Source organism: Lepisosteus oculatus, chromosome 8 (assembly GCF_040954835.1).
Source record: "Lepisosteus oculatus isolate fLepOcu1 chromosome 8, fLepOcu1.hap2, whole genome shotgun sequence".
NCBI lineage: Eukaryota > Metazoa > Chordata > Actinopteri > Semionotiformes > Lepisosteidae > Lepisosteus > Lepisosteus oculatus.
This window is the reverse complement of record NC_090703.1, coordinates 16182450-16199420: the sequence shown is the minus strand read 5'-3', so window position 1 is coordinate 16199420 and position 16971 is coordinate 16182450. Positions and strand designations below refer to the sequence as shown.

The 16971-nt window shown below is 36.3% G+C and overlaps 1 protein-coding gene across 7 annotated transcripts in view; it reads left to right on the top strand.

Annotated features, from left to right (window-relative positions):
* ryr3 (ryanodine receptor 3) overlaps positions 1 to 16971 on the top strand; it is a 169263-nt gene that overhangs the window by 105301 nt on the left and 46991 nt on the right. For all 7 annotated transcript variants that reach the window (XM_069193299.1, XM_069193301.1, XM_069193302.1 and 4 more), the window contains 11 exons: positions 1633 to 1906; positions 2438 to 2552; positions 3944 to 4076; positions 5791 to 5894; positions 6748 to 6883; positions 9351 to 9537; positions 10840 to 10948; positions 11626 to 11746; positions 12711 to 12880; positions 13714 to 13934; positions 14653 to 14743. In XM_069193299.1, coding sequence (XP_069049400.1) covers positions 1633 to 1906; positions 2438 to 2552; positions 3944 to 4076; positions 5791 to 5894; positions 6748 to 6883; positions 9351 to 9537; positions 10840 to 10948; positions 11626 to 11746; positions 12711 to 12880; positions 13714 to 13934; positions 14653 to 14743 — 1661 coding nt within the window. The remainder of the gene's footprint in view (positions 1 to 1632; positions 1907 to 2437; positions 2553 to 3943; positions 4077 to 5790; positions 5895 to 6747; positions 6884 to 9350; positions 9538 to 10839; positions 10949 to 11625; positions 11747 to 12710; positions 12881 to 13713; positions 13935 to 14652; positions 14744 to 16971) is intronic.

Here is a 16971-nt window from a genome sequence, read left to right as displayed (position 1 = left end):
AGGTGGCCCAGTACATTCACTTAAAAGAAGCCCTTAAAAATAAAATTTCTTATGCGCTCTGGTTGAAATGAATGTAGTCAATGGTATTGAAATGTTTCAGTTTTAAATTCGATATAGCTCCCGTGTGGTTCACCGAACATCTTTTTATGCTGACAGTGGCTTATTGATTTAGTTTTAACATCACTTTAAGGTTTATAGTCATGGTAGCTGCCCTGATACTGTTTTAGAAGCAGGGGTCTGTTTTAGAAGCAGTACATCAGCTTGTCACATTTCAGTAGCTGCAGTATTGTGTATGTATATTAAAGAAACACCTTTGGGTGAATTCTGCAATGCTCAGAAACTCTCTTTTGTAAAAAAGGATTTATAAAACTTTCTTTTTGTTTTTGAATAATAAGGAAAATTCAGGGTTTACAGGATATAATGGTACTCTTATAGAACTAAAGTCCTACTGTATTTTTGCTATGTACAGTAATGTAGTATGACTCTGGTCACAGGTCATCTGAATTGATAAGTGTTTGTTAGATTGCATGAGGAATGTCAGATGGGAATTGATTTTTTTTTCTTTAATAGCACTTGATATCAGTACTAAACGCAAGCCATACAATATTTTTTTGTATACTGTATACAATGTTATGTTTTTTTGGATGCATTTCCATAATTTCAAAATAGAATTGTATATCTTTTCATTTATGTGGTCGCTTTTTTCTTGATAGTTTAACCAGCAATAAAAATCACGTTTCAAAACCAGCTGAACAGAACCATGCTTATTTGTCCTCAGTGTGTTCTCTAAATTGGTAAATATTACTGAGATGCTCCTGAGAGGCTGAGAGGGTGTTACAATAATCCATAACAGGGTGAAGGCTCCGTCTTCAGGGTGCAAGCTGTCTTTCAATCCGGTGAAGTCTTCATTAGTCAACAGCCCAGCAAGCAGACTTTAATCATGAATTATTTTTAAAGCATCCATTTGTACTTCCTTGAAAATTTTCTTTATACCTGGAAGATTTTTTAGAGTATTGCAATCAGCACAGTTGCAGAAAAGAGAAAATATTATTTCACAAATTTCCTACACTGCATTTGTATTGAGATAATACTAATTTATCTCTTAAATCTTAAGTTTTGTCTTAAATCTTAAGCTCTAATAATGAGATGCCACAGTTAGATGTGAAATTAAACCATTGAATGTTTAAACACTGGGTTTGGTGTGGTAATGTTTCTTCAAATATGGACTCACCTCTCGTGACAGACAACCCCATTTGCTGTGCATCACATTTAGGTGTAGAAATAATTATTCACTGTCATTTAATGACATTTAACAGATAAAATGGATATGGCCTCATTAGTGTCATGGATTCTGTGGTTGTGGAAGTGCTTTATTCATAATTGGAATGCCCATCAGCATGAACGTGAGCATGAAAATGAATATTTTCCGTTTTTTCTTGAAATGTAATGACCTGATAGAATACATTGAAAACAGATACCTAATACAAATAGAAAATTTAATTTAACTTTATAGTACTACAGTAGTATACAGTAGCCCTCTATAGTACTATCATTGGACATGACGTAAGAGTGATACCAATTAGATTCGACACTATTGCAGTGATGGAAGTATCGTGGTGCTCTGTCTTACAGCCAATTTGAAGGAGCTGATCTCTCAGACAATGGTGAGCTGGGCCCAGGAATGCCACATTCAGGACCCTGAGCTGGTGAGGGTGATGTTCAGTCTTCTGCGGAGGCAGTACGACAGTATTGGGGAGCTCCTGCGCTCCATGAGGAAGAGCTACACCATTAGTGCCATCTCCGTTCAGGATACCATCAACCTTCTGGCTTCACTGGGACAGATCCGCTCCCTGCTCAGTGTGCGCATGGGGAGAGAGGAGGAGATGCTGATGATCAACGGACTGGGGTAGGAAGTCTTATTCTGTGAACTGTAAATGTCTCATACCTACAGTACAGTATAACCTCTCAGCCAGCCGAGCTGAAAGAGAATGCAATGGAGAGGCCTGTGGAAGAAGAATAAAAATGGATTGAAAAAATAAAAATATGAACATCACAAGATTGTAGTGATGTTTGGTGTTTGTTGTGCTTGTTTTCATTCTGCTACAGTTCAGTATCATTAAAGATTTTTGCTAGTTCTGTTTACAGTGGCATATGGAAATATTTGGTCACTTTAAGTATTTCTGCTTTAACAAAGTATCGAGGGGCAGAGTCCAGAGTTAGAAAATTTGGGAAAAAGTTTTTTATGAACTAAACTGGAAAGCACAAAATGAACACAGAGAAGTATGTGATTCCTTAATTATGTATGTTTAAATGGGTGTTCAGTAGAATTTTTGTTTGTTGTTTAAATTTTACATTTCATTCTATTGTCAGAGAGTATCTTGCACAGTGAGATAGTAATGCTTATCCACTCTGTGTCTTTTCTTTGTTCTACTTTCAGGGATATCATGAACAATAAAGTATTCTATCAGCATCCCAATCTGATGAGAGTGCTTGGCATGCATGAGACTGTCATGGAAGTGATGGTTAATGTCCTTGGGGGAGACAAGTCTCAGGTAATTTCATATATCACAGGGATATGGTCAGAGCTGGCACGCTGCCAGGATACATCATATTAGTTGTTAATCTTGTAGATAGTGCTCCTAAGTGCTTGGTCTAGTAAAGAACAAACCAAATGCTCAAAATGCAATTTTAATTAAGGGAATTTTTTGCTTTTGTACTTCTCTGTATTCACGCATGAATGTGGTCAAAATTTCAACCTATCTGCCAATTGCAGTGCAGTGTAAGTTGAAATAGCAAATTACAAACCCATTGCTGAATGGCAAAGTTATCTTGTGTTATAATGGAGAATATTCTTGCAAATAACACTCTTCTAGGACAGTGCTTGGATTAAAATGTGTGATTAGTGAAAATTAGTGGGGCTACAGTATTGATTTGGTTGAGGTGTAAGTGGTTAAGGTTAAGGTGCAAGCTAATGTAGTATACTGTAGATCCTTTTGGTAATTCAATCTTCTTTGTAGATATCTTATTGTGTTCAGTCATGTCTTGAATTGAGCTGACAATGACCAATCATGGACAAAGTTATAAAAGAAATGTTACCCGTGTTAATAGGTTAATTTCTTAAATTTAATGTAAATATAAAACATTATCTTCTGTTGGATGCAGCAGTAAAGAAACATTGTATTTTACCTTTTTCTCATAAATTGATGTTGATTTGTTTTGTGTTTTTTTGCATTTGTTTCTTTTAAAACAAGTGTTTCTAAAAATTAGAACTTAATTTTCTCGTAGATTGATGTACTGTTGCTTTGCTTTTTTAAGCTTTTGTTTTTCTTTTAAGACAAGTGATATTCTTTTCCACAACAAAATCCACTCTAGCAATTAAATAGTATTTTCACCATTTATTTTAGTTTTCCATTTAAAACTATTGATGTGCTCAGCTGCTGTTGAGGTATCCTGGGAGCTAATACAGACCATTAGAGGGATGAATGTATAATTAACCTATGACTCGGCTTTTAAATAAGGGGATGGTTTTTCATGTTGTAATGAAATAGCCCATGGGGTGTACAATTTTTTTGAAGAACTTCAAAGCAAGTTAATTCAACTAATTGCAGAAACTGAATGCAGTATCTGTAAGAAAAGAAAGAGATCCGGATTTGTCACTTTCAGTTAATTTGGTTACTTTGTGGGCCTGTAACAGAACAAATTACTAATATAGCAGATATTAAACTCTTATTTTTTTCCATATAAGAATGAATGCCTTCAGTTTCTAAACAATTTCTAAATATTATATTATTTTTGTTATATATAAAATAATACAATCTCTTCATGTAATTATGCCTATCCTTTTTTATTTACAGTATACAGTAATAGTAATTTTTACCTGTTGCATATTCTTTCTTGGGATCAGGATGCATGAGCTGTACTTATTACTTTTTTCTTCTAACAGGAGATTGCGTTTCCTAAGATGGTAGCAAGCTGCTGCAGATTCTTGTGCTACTTCTGCCGTATCAGTCGGCAAAATCAGAAGGCCATGTTTGATCATCTCAGCTACCTTCTAGAAAACAGCAGTGTGGGTTTGGGTATGTGAGGCTGACACCAAACATTACACTGTACCACTGGCATTTCTGCACCTTAGAAACGACATAAAGTATAAATATAAGTAGTGAAATGTGCATGAGTGAGAGCCGAGATAGAGGCATCTTTTATACAGTAAGTTGTTTGTTTTCTTTTTAACACACCTTGTTCTGTAGCGGTCTAATAGATACAGTATGTACACAGACAACTGTGTGTCTCAATTTTCTAATGAAACCTACAGCACAATAAAATTTCAAGGAGAAAGTAGATGCTATAACTGTTGTTCTCTGTTCTCTGTTGTTAACTGATTTCTCTGAATGACATTGGACACATAGCATTGAGGATACATTTCGTACATAGTACAGTATATTGTTACAAATTACGAAACACCTGACACCTGATGATGAGCTGAATAATGTTTTTAAAACCCTTTGTTTTTATTTTAAAAGGGGCCCATTCATGTTTTTTTTAAATAAAGTAATGCATATTCGAATAAAATAATAATAAATATTAATATTAATTATTAAAACTACTAATAATAAATTACTAGGATTGCTGAGTTTGGCTCAATGAGGCATAATACCAGTTACTGAGCTACCCTGTGTCTTTCAGAGTAGTATGCAGAGGAGTGTGTAAAGGCTAACCTAATCTTGTTTCTTGTGTTAGTCATTTATAGTCATTTACATTCAGTTATTCATTTTCCCAAATACCAAATGTTCAGAAATCAATGAGGTTTTCAAATGCACAAGGCAAAACAGATGAAGTGAAAATGACAGCCTTTGAGTTCTTGGCTTAATCAGATGAGAGCACCAGGTATCTTACTGCCAGCAAATCACTCAGTGATCCAGTGGTGACAGAGACCTGGGATGAGGGGAGACAGGAAAAAAAGTGTGGAGTAGAACTCCAGGGACTAAAGGAGAGAGGAAAAGCAGAGAGAGTGTTTAGTAATGCAGTACAAGGCTGGTGAGTCACAGGGCGTTTTGGCAAGAAAACTGTGTGACAAAGTGATGAACAGCACCTGCTGCTGTGAACACCTGCATCAGTGAGAATGTCATACACTGTTCAAGACCAAAGCCTGCAGATGTTCCTCGTTTCTGGATTGAACTTGGTTCAAAACAAATCATTCTGTTCAGGCCTGATAGCATAAGTGGTTTGCATTGTACGGCCTTGTAGCAATTAATTATGAATTTTGTGAATATATTTTCTTATAATAAGGTTAGGAAGGAGATGTGACAAAAATATTTCTGTATATAGACTTCATGAAAAGCACATATACAGTATAAAGAAATATATTACTTATCATCACCAATTTGTTATCTGTGATTTGAAACAGAAGGAGATGGATGCTGAAAAAATTAACGAGTGTTATTTTTGAGGCCTTGTTTGGCACATCCAATTTTGATGTCATTTTTGTTTTAGGAGAAGAAAGATATTTATTTTGTAAGAATTCCTCATGAAGAAACAGCAGTATCGAATTGCATGTCATGCATGGATAATCAAATCTCCCAAGCTTTTGAAAACAGATTTTTACAGCTGTATGAGGAACTGCATCTAGATGTGTTGAAATGGAAAATGCTGCCCTCTGCTGTCCATTTTCCTAGGGTTGTACTTTCTGTGAAAGAGTAAATTCACAGAAAAGACTTATTAGTAGTATTTTGAAAAACAGAAGAATGTGTATGAAATAGGGTTCTATGTGAGCTGTGTGCTTTATGTTTCTAGCATCTCCAGCCATGAGGGGCTCTACCCCACTAGATGTGGCTGCAGCCTCAGTGATGGACAATAATGGACTGGCCCTGGCACTAGAGGAACCAGACCTGGACAAGGTCTTAATACCCCAATGTTCTTATATACTTTAGATAAAACTGTCAAAAGGTGTAGGTGTGAACACTATGTGTGAAGTGTTACATATTGTCAGGTTCTTAATGTCATCTGATAATGATGTTCAGGGACATACAGTACAGTAAGCTTCCCCATTGCATAGCTTTGTAATCCACTCCATAAGAGCTACAGGCTCCTGTATACTTTAGGTCAACTCAGGTATCTCTGTGGAGGTATCATGAAATCATTACAATATTTTTATATTGTACTACAGAGTAGATAACCAGAAATGGATTGTTATGTAAGGGGATTTGTTTTATGTTTGGTATATATTATATATTTATTATTTCAGAGTTAACAAAGTTCTAGTTAGCAGCATGAATACAAATTAAAACTTAGTTGTTATGTTGTCAATCAGTTTCATGATTGTACAGATCCTGTTTAACACCACAGAATTTTAATACAGGGGAAATTTAGCAGAATTACTGGAATAATGCTATACTGACCCAAAACACATCGCCAGGAAGTATTGAGCTATGTTTTTAGCTTAAATTAAAGTAGTTTCAGGAAAGGTAAGCTTTAAAATAAGTCATACCTAAAAGCAGTAGAATATAAAAGAAGCAGGATGATATAATTGTCTATAGTATAAATTTATGATTATACTACAGTATATACTGTAAATGTTTCCTAGTGTAAGGTACTGAAAAGGAAATATATGTACTCTGGTGCTTCGATAAACATTGGAAGAAATACCAACAAAAGGAAAAACATAAAACGTTTATTAGTGGTATTAGTTTGACTGCACAGCGTCCCTCTTGTAAGTGACTAAGATTTGAAGCAGTGTTTCTGTTTTGGCAGGTTGTAACATACTTGGCTGCCTGTGGCCTCCAGAGCTGCCCCATGCTGTTGGCTAAAGGATACCCAGACATCGGGTGGAATCCCATTGAGGGCGAGCGATATCTATCTTTCCTTCGTTTCGCAGTCTTTGTCAATGGTATGTTTTGTTAAATGAATGTTTGAATGTTAACAAAAAGCACATGATCCAAATTAAGAGAGCAGATCACTGTCTTGTGAAATGGGAAAACAAGGCCTGGGACTGGATGCAGTTTACGTAAAAACCAGCCTCTCTTGCACTTGTCTGTAAGAATCTGTGGTGGCATACACGGGTCTCATACATTCCTCATGCCATAGGAAATGTGAGAGGAAAGTCTGGCACATCTAAAAAGAGAGTGTCAATCACCTTTTCATACTGAAAGATGTGCATATTGATTAAAATAAGTTTTTCTCTGGCAGCAATGGTCAAGTAAGTTGACAAGTAAGCAATAAAATTAGCATAGGCACATCCGAACAGCTTCCTATGTACCAGAACAAGGTCATCAATATTCACATCATTTGTTTTGCTTTGGTGCAGGATTAGAGTGTGTTTCTGACCACTAGTTACTCTGATGCTGTGAAACCACTGTAACCTGTCTTTTATGCAGTGGTATAGATTAATAGATTCTGGCAGACCCTGACCAGCAAAATGAATGTTTTTATAGTGAACCTAGAAGTATCAATCCACTGCTAATCTGAGAAACACAAATCAAGCACAACCTCTTCCTAAATTCCTGAAGGTTGATTTTACTGCGTGAAAGCTCAAGCACAGGGGAGTCTGTACATAGGTATAATAATTGATAGAGTTTGCAATGGAAATCTCTCTCTACAAAGATCTTTTGATTTGCCTTTTCTGAAAAAAAAATTGTCCTCTTTCTTTAGTTGGACAGCGCTTTTTAGAGGTACTTCAAATTATCAATATCCATCCTGCTTTTCACATTAGGATTATTTCATTCTGTCTTTAAGAAATACTATCTTTATCCTTTTTTCACTTGGTATTTTTTTATCATCCATTTACAATAATTGAGTGCTTGGTAAAGACTCTTGTAATAGTGTAGACCTATCTGTTGTTGGGGAATTAAATAGTATAGACTGTTCCTAATCCTTCATTTGAATCTGGTCTCTTTTTATAATCATGATGAAGCACTTCAATCCTTATGAGTTTATAAATTTTAACTCTTGGTGTACTCTTTGTACTGCAAATACTTAAAGGGGAACTGCAGTCCCAATTTTGCAGACCAGTTATTACTGTACATTTCGGTAATAAAATAATTTCATTGACAGCATGGAAAAAATTACAAATTTCAAATGACAAAATCCTTGAATACTTCTGAAAGTTCTCTAAGTCACCATACCGTCGCAAACCCCTGGTTTTGCCACAATTAAGAACGAGAGTTCCCATGAATTGTAACGTGGTGAGGCCCTTCCTGCTCGCTAGTCACTGTAAATACTAATACAGTGTGATTAATTAGCAAATAAGTATGGGTTGTGCAGCACATATTTCACTGAAGAAAGTTTCCAAAGTAATTTTAGTTGTTAATTAGTTGTTAGCTACAGTAACTTTTTTTTTTTTGGCAGATCTTGGAGTTAACAAGTAAGTTCCATTTATCAGCAATACCGTCTTGAGCAAGTCGAGAGCAATATTTCTATTGGATTAAAAGAGATGTATTCATAGGTCTGCTTCTTTACAATGTACTGCAACACATCACTGGAAGATTTGTTGCTTCATTCTGAATCACAGAATGTAACACTGTGCATACCTGGAAGAGTTTCTGTGTAAATCTTACTTTTATTGTGGTTTGAAATCCTCTTAACAAGACTGATTCTTTCTTACCCCAAAATATAAAAATAGTGTTGCAGTTCCCCTTTAACTAAAAGACTTGTTTATTGTTCTCACAAAAGAGGCACTCAAGATAGTAGCATTGTCTGTATTCTCAACAGTAAAGGACAGAGTCAGCACTGTAGAGCTCTTCAGATATTTATTCTTAAGTGAAAAGCTCTTGATTAGGATGCAGTAAAAAAAACTTAAGGGAACTTTATAGCTAATGAGCTTATAACCTGTATTTGATTTTTACTGATAGCCTGAGACATGTGTGCAAAACATATCCAGTGCTTATTTATTTGTTCTTAAATTATTCTTATTCTATCACTTTGAAGGATTACAAAAATGTAATCTTTCTAAATATATGGTGTTCTGTAATCCTCTGTACTATATTAGTATCCATATGGTACACAAGAGACGGTGTAGAAATGTTGTACCTTCCACCAGGGTTTATAAAATGGACAACCTGTTATTCACCTGTTGTGACTCAAAGACATAAGTCAAAAAGGGGAGTTATGCTGTAATGATATGATGTTAGAAATTGCGGACATACTATCCAAAGTTTAAGGCTGAACAGTGTTTATTTTCCGGGAACCCTTAGGTGCCACATCCAGGGCTGTCTCCCACTAAAGGTCCTGAAATCATTCAATAATGATAAAGTGGAATACTGAATGAAAACGTTGACCAGGCAGGACAATGTTTAGCTCTGTGAGCTGTGCTGTTGGGATGCTCTTCTGGATGGTTCTTTCTGTCTTGTTTTCCCAAGCTGAAAGCGTTGCGGAGAACTCCAGCGTAGTGGTCAAGCTGCTTATCCGTCGTCCTGAGTGCTTTGGCCCAGGTCTTCGGGGTGAGGGTGGGAATGGCCTCCTGGCAGCCATGAAAGAGGCCATCATGATCTCAGAAAACCCAGCTCTGGATGTTCCCCCTGCACTACAGGGTGTTCACCGTGATGTGTAAGAGGCTTTTAAGTACTTTCAGATTATTTACAGTACCAGCAACATCATTGAAACATCATTGCAAATTAGTTTGACCACAGTACTACTGTATGTATGTGCTTCTGCTACATTGACAAGTGACTTGTAATACGTACAGTAAGTGAATACAGAGACAAAATATGTATTCAACAGTATAATGTGGAAGAGGCACATTAATGTGGATGTACTTAATATTTGATATGATGCTACCAAATCTACTTAAAATGTGTTATTCTCTTAACTACTTGCTAACATAGCAAATATACTAGTATATCATTCTAGATTAATATGTCTTCTGTTACATGTTACATGTATGATTATAGAAACAATAATAAGAACTAAACAAAAAGATCATCTACATGGCAATAGAATTCTAGGTTGAGAACAGTCAACAGCAATTTAGAAAAGGTACAGTACTGTTGTGCTTAATTAATTAGGTAGAGTTTTTTAAATATGTGATAGTGCTTAAGTACACATGCAAATTACGTGACATGATATATTTTGATTTTCAGAAGTTTTCTGATCGTTTTTCAAAGATTGATTTAATTGCAGGCAGCATTCAGAATAATTCATGTTTCCATACTTACTAGGGTGGTTAGTTAGTACCTTATTGATCTGTGTAAGGATCACTGCTCTTTTTGACTTCTACAGTATCAATGATCTAGACTCTGGTGTAGATGGAAAAATAGTTCACAGGTGACACCAAAATAGGAGAATTAGCAAACAGTAAATAAAAAAAAGATCAGACAGCTGGCAGATGTTATTGTTGTACTATAGGTAGATACTATGTCCAATTAGCAGAAACAATGAGCTTTAAATAGAAGATTGTAAACACTTGAGCTAAAGGAAGTTATTTATGAAAATAGATGAGGAAACTATGCACAAAAAAAGCTGTTTATGAATTTTACTTTAGGTATTTAAATCAAAATGAATCTCATATACTGGAAAAGTGTCACAGATCTGTCTTTTAGTGGAAATTCCAAAGTTTAATTTATCTTACTGCCACCTTCCTACCTCTAATAAAACTTAAGATCAGCATTAGCAATGACACTCATTGCTGAGAATGAATTTCAAAATAAAACTACCCACTGTACTTTCAGTATTACAGAATGTAGATATTATTGTGCACTATACTTAGAGGGGCTAAGCTTTTTAAGATATAATCATTATATAGAATTTTAGATACTGTGTGATGAGATGAATACTTTTACTATTTTTAAAAATGTTTTACTAGTAATAGAAAAGTACCAGCATATTGAAACACGTCTCTGTATTTTCTAGATCTGTGGATGGCGAGGAAGAGGAGGAGGTTGTCCATATGGGCAATGCTATAATGTCTTTCTATTCTGCTCTAATCGATTTGCTGGGGCGCTGTGCTCCAGAGATGCATGTAAGTTATGCCTAGAACTGTGAATCACTATAGCATGACATATAGAACATACTGTAGGTCTCCCATTTGACCTTAATTTAAATAGAAGATGGCCAATAATACATGAACCAAATCAGCTGTTGATATTGAATAGAATAATGGTGTTGAATATTATTTTATTGTTATTAATATTTGTCTGCATAATTCAGATATTTTTGTTTGACTAATATAAAAACAGTGTGATTGCTGTTTTCACTTTGCTTTATTTGTTCTGGAAAAGATGGGATCCCATGTAACAAGGCATTCAATCAGATAATAACTAAGTTTTGAGACTTTTATTTTTTCTTCTTCAAGATGTCTTTACATTTTAATGTTAAGTCCAAGCAGCCCTCATAAACATAACGGTGTTCTTTAAAGTTTACCTTAATATGTTTTATGTTCAAGATGAGTAAATTAACTGCAAAAGAAGGGATCAATGCGGCTATAGTAAATCACCATTACTGATTTGTCAAGCATGTTCAAGGTTTAGAGTTAAGACAGGATCTATATCTAAGTGAATATATATTCATGTGACATCCTCTCTTGCAATGTCTAAAACAATCTCATAATGCACTGCCAATGTCATTTGCCAGTGTCCGCACTGTTTCCTCTAAATCTTCATTGATTGTACACTGTGATTTGTGCTTCCTGTCCTATAGCTGATTAACAAAGGGAAAGGTGAAGCTCTCCGAATTAGAGCTATTCTGCGCTCCCTTGTGCCCACAGAGGACCTGGTGGGCATCATCAGCATACCACTAAAAATGCCAACTGTGAATAAAGGTATGACTCAGAGGCTCATAGCACACTGACAGCATCTTTCATTTGCCCTTGACTGCTATCACAAACATTAATGCCTTGGCAGTTCTTAAGATTTCAATGAATATAGAAGTGCTCTAAACCTTAATGATATAGCCACCTACCCGTCAGCGTTCAGGCTGCTCTGAAGAGATCCAAGCTGATTCTTAATTATTTCTTAGGTCAAACAAAATAAATGTTAATCAGTTAATCAGATGTCTATTTCACATTCATCCATTTTTTCATTCCCAAAATCCCTGTAACTGTGCCCCCATGACTCAGTTTCACAGCTACCTGAATTTGTTTTATGACATTTTTGTTTACCTCCGGGTTGTTTGCTTTCTGCATACTTGGAGACTGAATTATGCACTTCAGTTACAGCAAGGTGCCGTTCTGTTCACACCTTTATTTTTTTCATTGGTTTGGATTTTCAATAGTTAGCAAAAACAGTTAACACTCCATTAGATATGACTAGTATTTAAATCTAGCCTTTTTAAAAACCTTCAAGTTAGCTCTGCATAAAGTACCTTATATGAAAACATTTAACGATGCCAACATGCAATATTTTTAAGTGCTACAAGTATGTTCTTTCATTTTATGTGTTCGTTGTCAATATAACAAAACCCATCAGTAGTACATTGTTGGTGAAAAAATGTAGTTAAAATAACAAAAATCAAAGAAAATCATACACATTCTTAGGCATCTCGTTTAAATTGAGGCTAACAGTTTCCAGTTAAAAAATGTTGCCATTTTTTTTACTTCACTTCCCATGACATAACATGAACTTCCTGCAATGTTCTTCAGAATTTCTGTGAAACCAGTCAGAGTCTAAAGGTGTTCAGTGTTTTAAACCTGTTTAACCCTTTAGCCCACAGTCATTCTAATTGTTCTTCTCCGTTGCCTCTGTCCCTGCGTCTCTGCTGGCGTATACGTGGCCTCGTCTCCTCAGACGGCACTGTGACGGAGCCGGACATGTCGGCCAGTTTCTGTCCCGATCACAAGGCTCCCATGGTGCTTTTCCTGGACCGCGTTTACGGTATCGAGGACCAAAGTTTTCTGCTCCACCTGCTTGAGGTTGGCTTCCTGCCAGACTTGCGGGCGTCGGCCTCCCTTGACACGGTCAGTGATGAACCTTCTTCTGTGGATGTGTCTTCATTTGTGTTGAAGTAATCAGTCATCGGTGGTGGACTCTCTGTGGAGTCAGCACACAGCCTGACTAAAGCCAGAAGAGCTTATATGTAGTATAACAAACCATATACTGTATATTACCTGACCATTATTTAAGCTGAAAATATAAGAATGGACAAAATGTGTTTTAAAAAAAACAACTACAGAAAAGAAACAAGGCATGAATTATACAGCTTAAAACTGTGCGTTGTTTTACTATTGGACCTATTTCTTTTGTTCTGTGGCTGGTGTCCTCAAGTATTTAGCACTGCTTTGAAGTCTTCATTAGCAATTTTCTAAATATTATATTCTTTTTTTATACTTTATTATACCCCATTTTGTAGTTTGCATATTGCTTTTCAGTCATGTTTTGCTATTCGCAAATTCTCTCTGCTCTGGGAGAATCAAAGAGACACGCTGTGCTCTTTCTGTAGTTTTTTGTCATGTGCATCTGGAATGGAAATAGCAGAATACAGCACAGAAACCACTGACTCCATCCTGTTCCAGTTATGGGGTGCTATTGCATCACATACTGAGCATCTCCTGGATGTTACTTGACTCTCCTTCATAATTCCTAAGCTGCAAGACCCCTGCTAACCTGTAAATGGAGGCTTTTTACAAAGTTCAGTGTTTTGCTAGACTATATAAATATGCAGTACAAAAATGCAAAGCTAAGTCATTATTCCTATGTAGTATACTTGTTCATTATGAGAGTTTAAAAGTGAGTTTAAACTTGATGGCTTTTTCTTTCTCAGTATAAGACGTGTCTACTTGCTCTGTTCCAGGAAGCACTGAGCACTACTGAAACAGCTCTGGCCCTGAATAGGTACATCTGTTCAGCAGTGCTGCCTGTTCTTACACGCTGTGCGTCACAGTTTGAGGGCACAGAGCACTACGCCCCTCTTATAGACTCCACGCTGCACACCATCTACCGCCTTTCCAAAGGCCGCTCACTCACCAAAGCCCAGAGAGATGCCATCGAAGAATGCTTGCTCTCAATTTGTAGGTAAGAATGCTGAAGGGCCACCTAGTGGCACTGTGTGATTCTGCACTTTCAGATGGTTATGAAAGTTTTGCTGTACTACTGTATACAGTACTTATAACTTCCAATATTATAGTTGAGTGTCACTGTGGGGACCTATGTAATATCTTGTATTTGTGGTTTTTATTTCCTTTTATCTTGCATTCAGGATGTTGAATTTTAAGATATTAAAAATATGCAATCTTCTGTGAAATAAGAGGAATGTTCCATTCTTGCATTAAGGACATGCTTGTTTAACACATTAACAAGTTACACTAATGACCATTGAATTTGTTACAAACATTTCTCAAGTGTCCTCTGGACATTTTCAGTGTTTACTTAGCCTTATATTTAATGAAATTGCAATGATTCCACTTAATGGCCATCATGCTGTGTACATTAATTCAAGCCAGAGGCAAAGGGATTATTTGCATCACAAAATATGTGCACATTACCATATCCAGTTGAGGATCCATTGAGTTCTGCACCTTGTAGAATTACAATATGTAATGAGATAAACGTAACCATTAGATGATTACTGGCAACTTTTGATTATGACCTTAAAATTCTGAAGAGCAAAATAAACATTAACAAGGTGTACTACTCTAGTTTGAGTGTCCAATAAAAGCATTTTTTTTCACCTAAGTGGAGTCCCTTTTCATGCATGCAACATAAGCAGTTGTCGGTTTAATTCTATACACAGATACCTGCGCCCATCGATGCTCCAGCAGCTTTTGCGGCGCCTAGTCTTTGATGTTCCTTTGCTGAATGAGTATTGCAAGATGCCTTTAAGGGTAAGTTCACCATTGTCTATTGTATATGAGTATTGTAAAATGTGATGCTTATTTTCATAATTGTGCAGGACTTTCAGAAAGCTTCACGTACTCTTGGTTATATGTGGTTCTCATCCATGCAGTGTACAGTACGGTAAAAAACACATTGTACCTCAACTGAGGAAAGTTTGCTGCTCTTGTCTAGTCATATCAAGAAAGAAGGGCTGGATATTTTGTTTCTGAGTTAGGTTAGCGGTAGGGATGTCTGCAACAACGTAAGGACAAAGAGGTCCTTATTTTGCAGTTTTAATAGTGGTGCTAGAAGAAAAATAATATAAAATGGTAAGTGAAAGTTATCACTTATAACTGCAACAAATTTACAAAGCTATCATGAAAATGCCAAAATATTTTTGTAACAGGAGTACTGACATTCTATTAAATAGATATGACATGGGTAATTTAATTATGCTGATTAACATTTGTCATTAACGGGCTTTTTACCATCCGTGTGACATGCTACTAGAGTGTGTTGCTATTAGAGTGGATAAAGAATGCAAACAGTGGGTTGTGTTTTACATCAGATTGCAAATGTTGTTACATGAGCGGCATGAAGATGTGTATTGTCCTGTTGGAATGTTAAGACAGGATGAGCCCAAAGGAAGGTCAACAGGAAGATCCCAGGACTTGATCTGTGTAGCACTGTGTAGTCAGGTTGTCATCAATCACTATAAGGGGAGTTCTATAGCAAATAGACACAGCTGTCCAGACCATCACACATGGACCTCCCCAATAATCATGATGAAATGTCATGACTCAGGACCTCCCAGATTGTACCCTATTATTGAAAGACTGTGTTTGGCTGTTATGTCTCGACATGTTAGAATTTGCTGACTGTGAGCACCTTAAATAGTGAGTAACAGTGCACACCTGATAAGCAGGGCATATTGGATCGTTTCTGTGTTTTTCTTTTTTTGATTTTCACTAGGCTTGACAATTCAAACGGTTAAATCACTGAAACCCAAAACATGACATGACACCCAAAACACTTAATCAGTAACCAAAATTGTATACTTTATTTTTACAAAAACACGCATGCTTAAATAGAATGATAGCTTTCTTTTGATACTCAGTTTCTGTATTTGATTCAAAGAAAGTTTACCAAAACACTGAATTATTCAATTTCATGTGTATTTGATTTTGTGTGGAGAAAAACACATTGGGTTGTAGCACTTGATATTCAGGAATGTTTTGAGAAAAGAAAAATGAAGAGCACATGGCTATGGAATCCATATGTGATCCCAATGGCCCATAGTAAATAATCTTTCTACTGTAAAGGGAAGTAGGCGGAGTGAGAAACCAGTGGTTAATAATAAGAGACAAACCTTTCTCCTGGAAAATGTTTTTTTTAGATTAAAAAACAAAATAACAAATAAACATTTCCTGCTGAAGTGGTTTACAAGTGACCCATGGCCCTGTCTTCATGAAATCCATGATTTTCATTCAGAATTGCCCTGTGTCACGTCTCTTCAGCCTCCCTGGGCTTGCAGCTCAGGGCTGTGAATGTTTGAATGTGGAAGTGTTTATGACAGCTTTCCGCATCTTCGATTTCTTTTCCCCGCTGGCCCCAGAGAAGGTTGAGTTATGGCCCAGGGCCTGCAGAAACTCAAAATGTCACTCTGTCAGCAGTAGCTCTTGGCTGATCTGCCCCATACATCAGATGTGACCATCATGATGTGTGGCACAGAGTGAGAACAGTGTTCACCACAGGAAAAGACATGTCGGGATCCCAATGTGTGTAACCCCTAAAAAGGCCTCATTTGTTAACTGCCATCTGGACTAGTTCAGGGTACAAATACAAACGATCAAATGAGAAGGCATGGGCTGTCTAAGACTGTGAATGAGGTTTTTTAACAGAAATCCACAATAATATTTAATAGTAAACATGTATAGATTACTACTTCTATATTGTTTAATAGATTTTAATTACATACTATTTTGTGCAAGGATTACCACAGTACTATAATGTGACTGTAAGGCACTTAATGCTCTGTCTGGCACATGTACAGTAGTTTTGTGTTTCATTGATGTGAAACTGTACAAGCTATTAGCATGCAAGTCCCATTAGAAAGCAGGAACTGTCTAAAAGGATTTGATTAAATCAGAAATAAACTGGTTTGGGAATTGCAATTATCCAAACTTCTTCCTAGGCAATGAATAGGACATATTGTCTCGGAAGCATACATGATGGG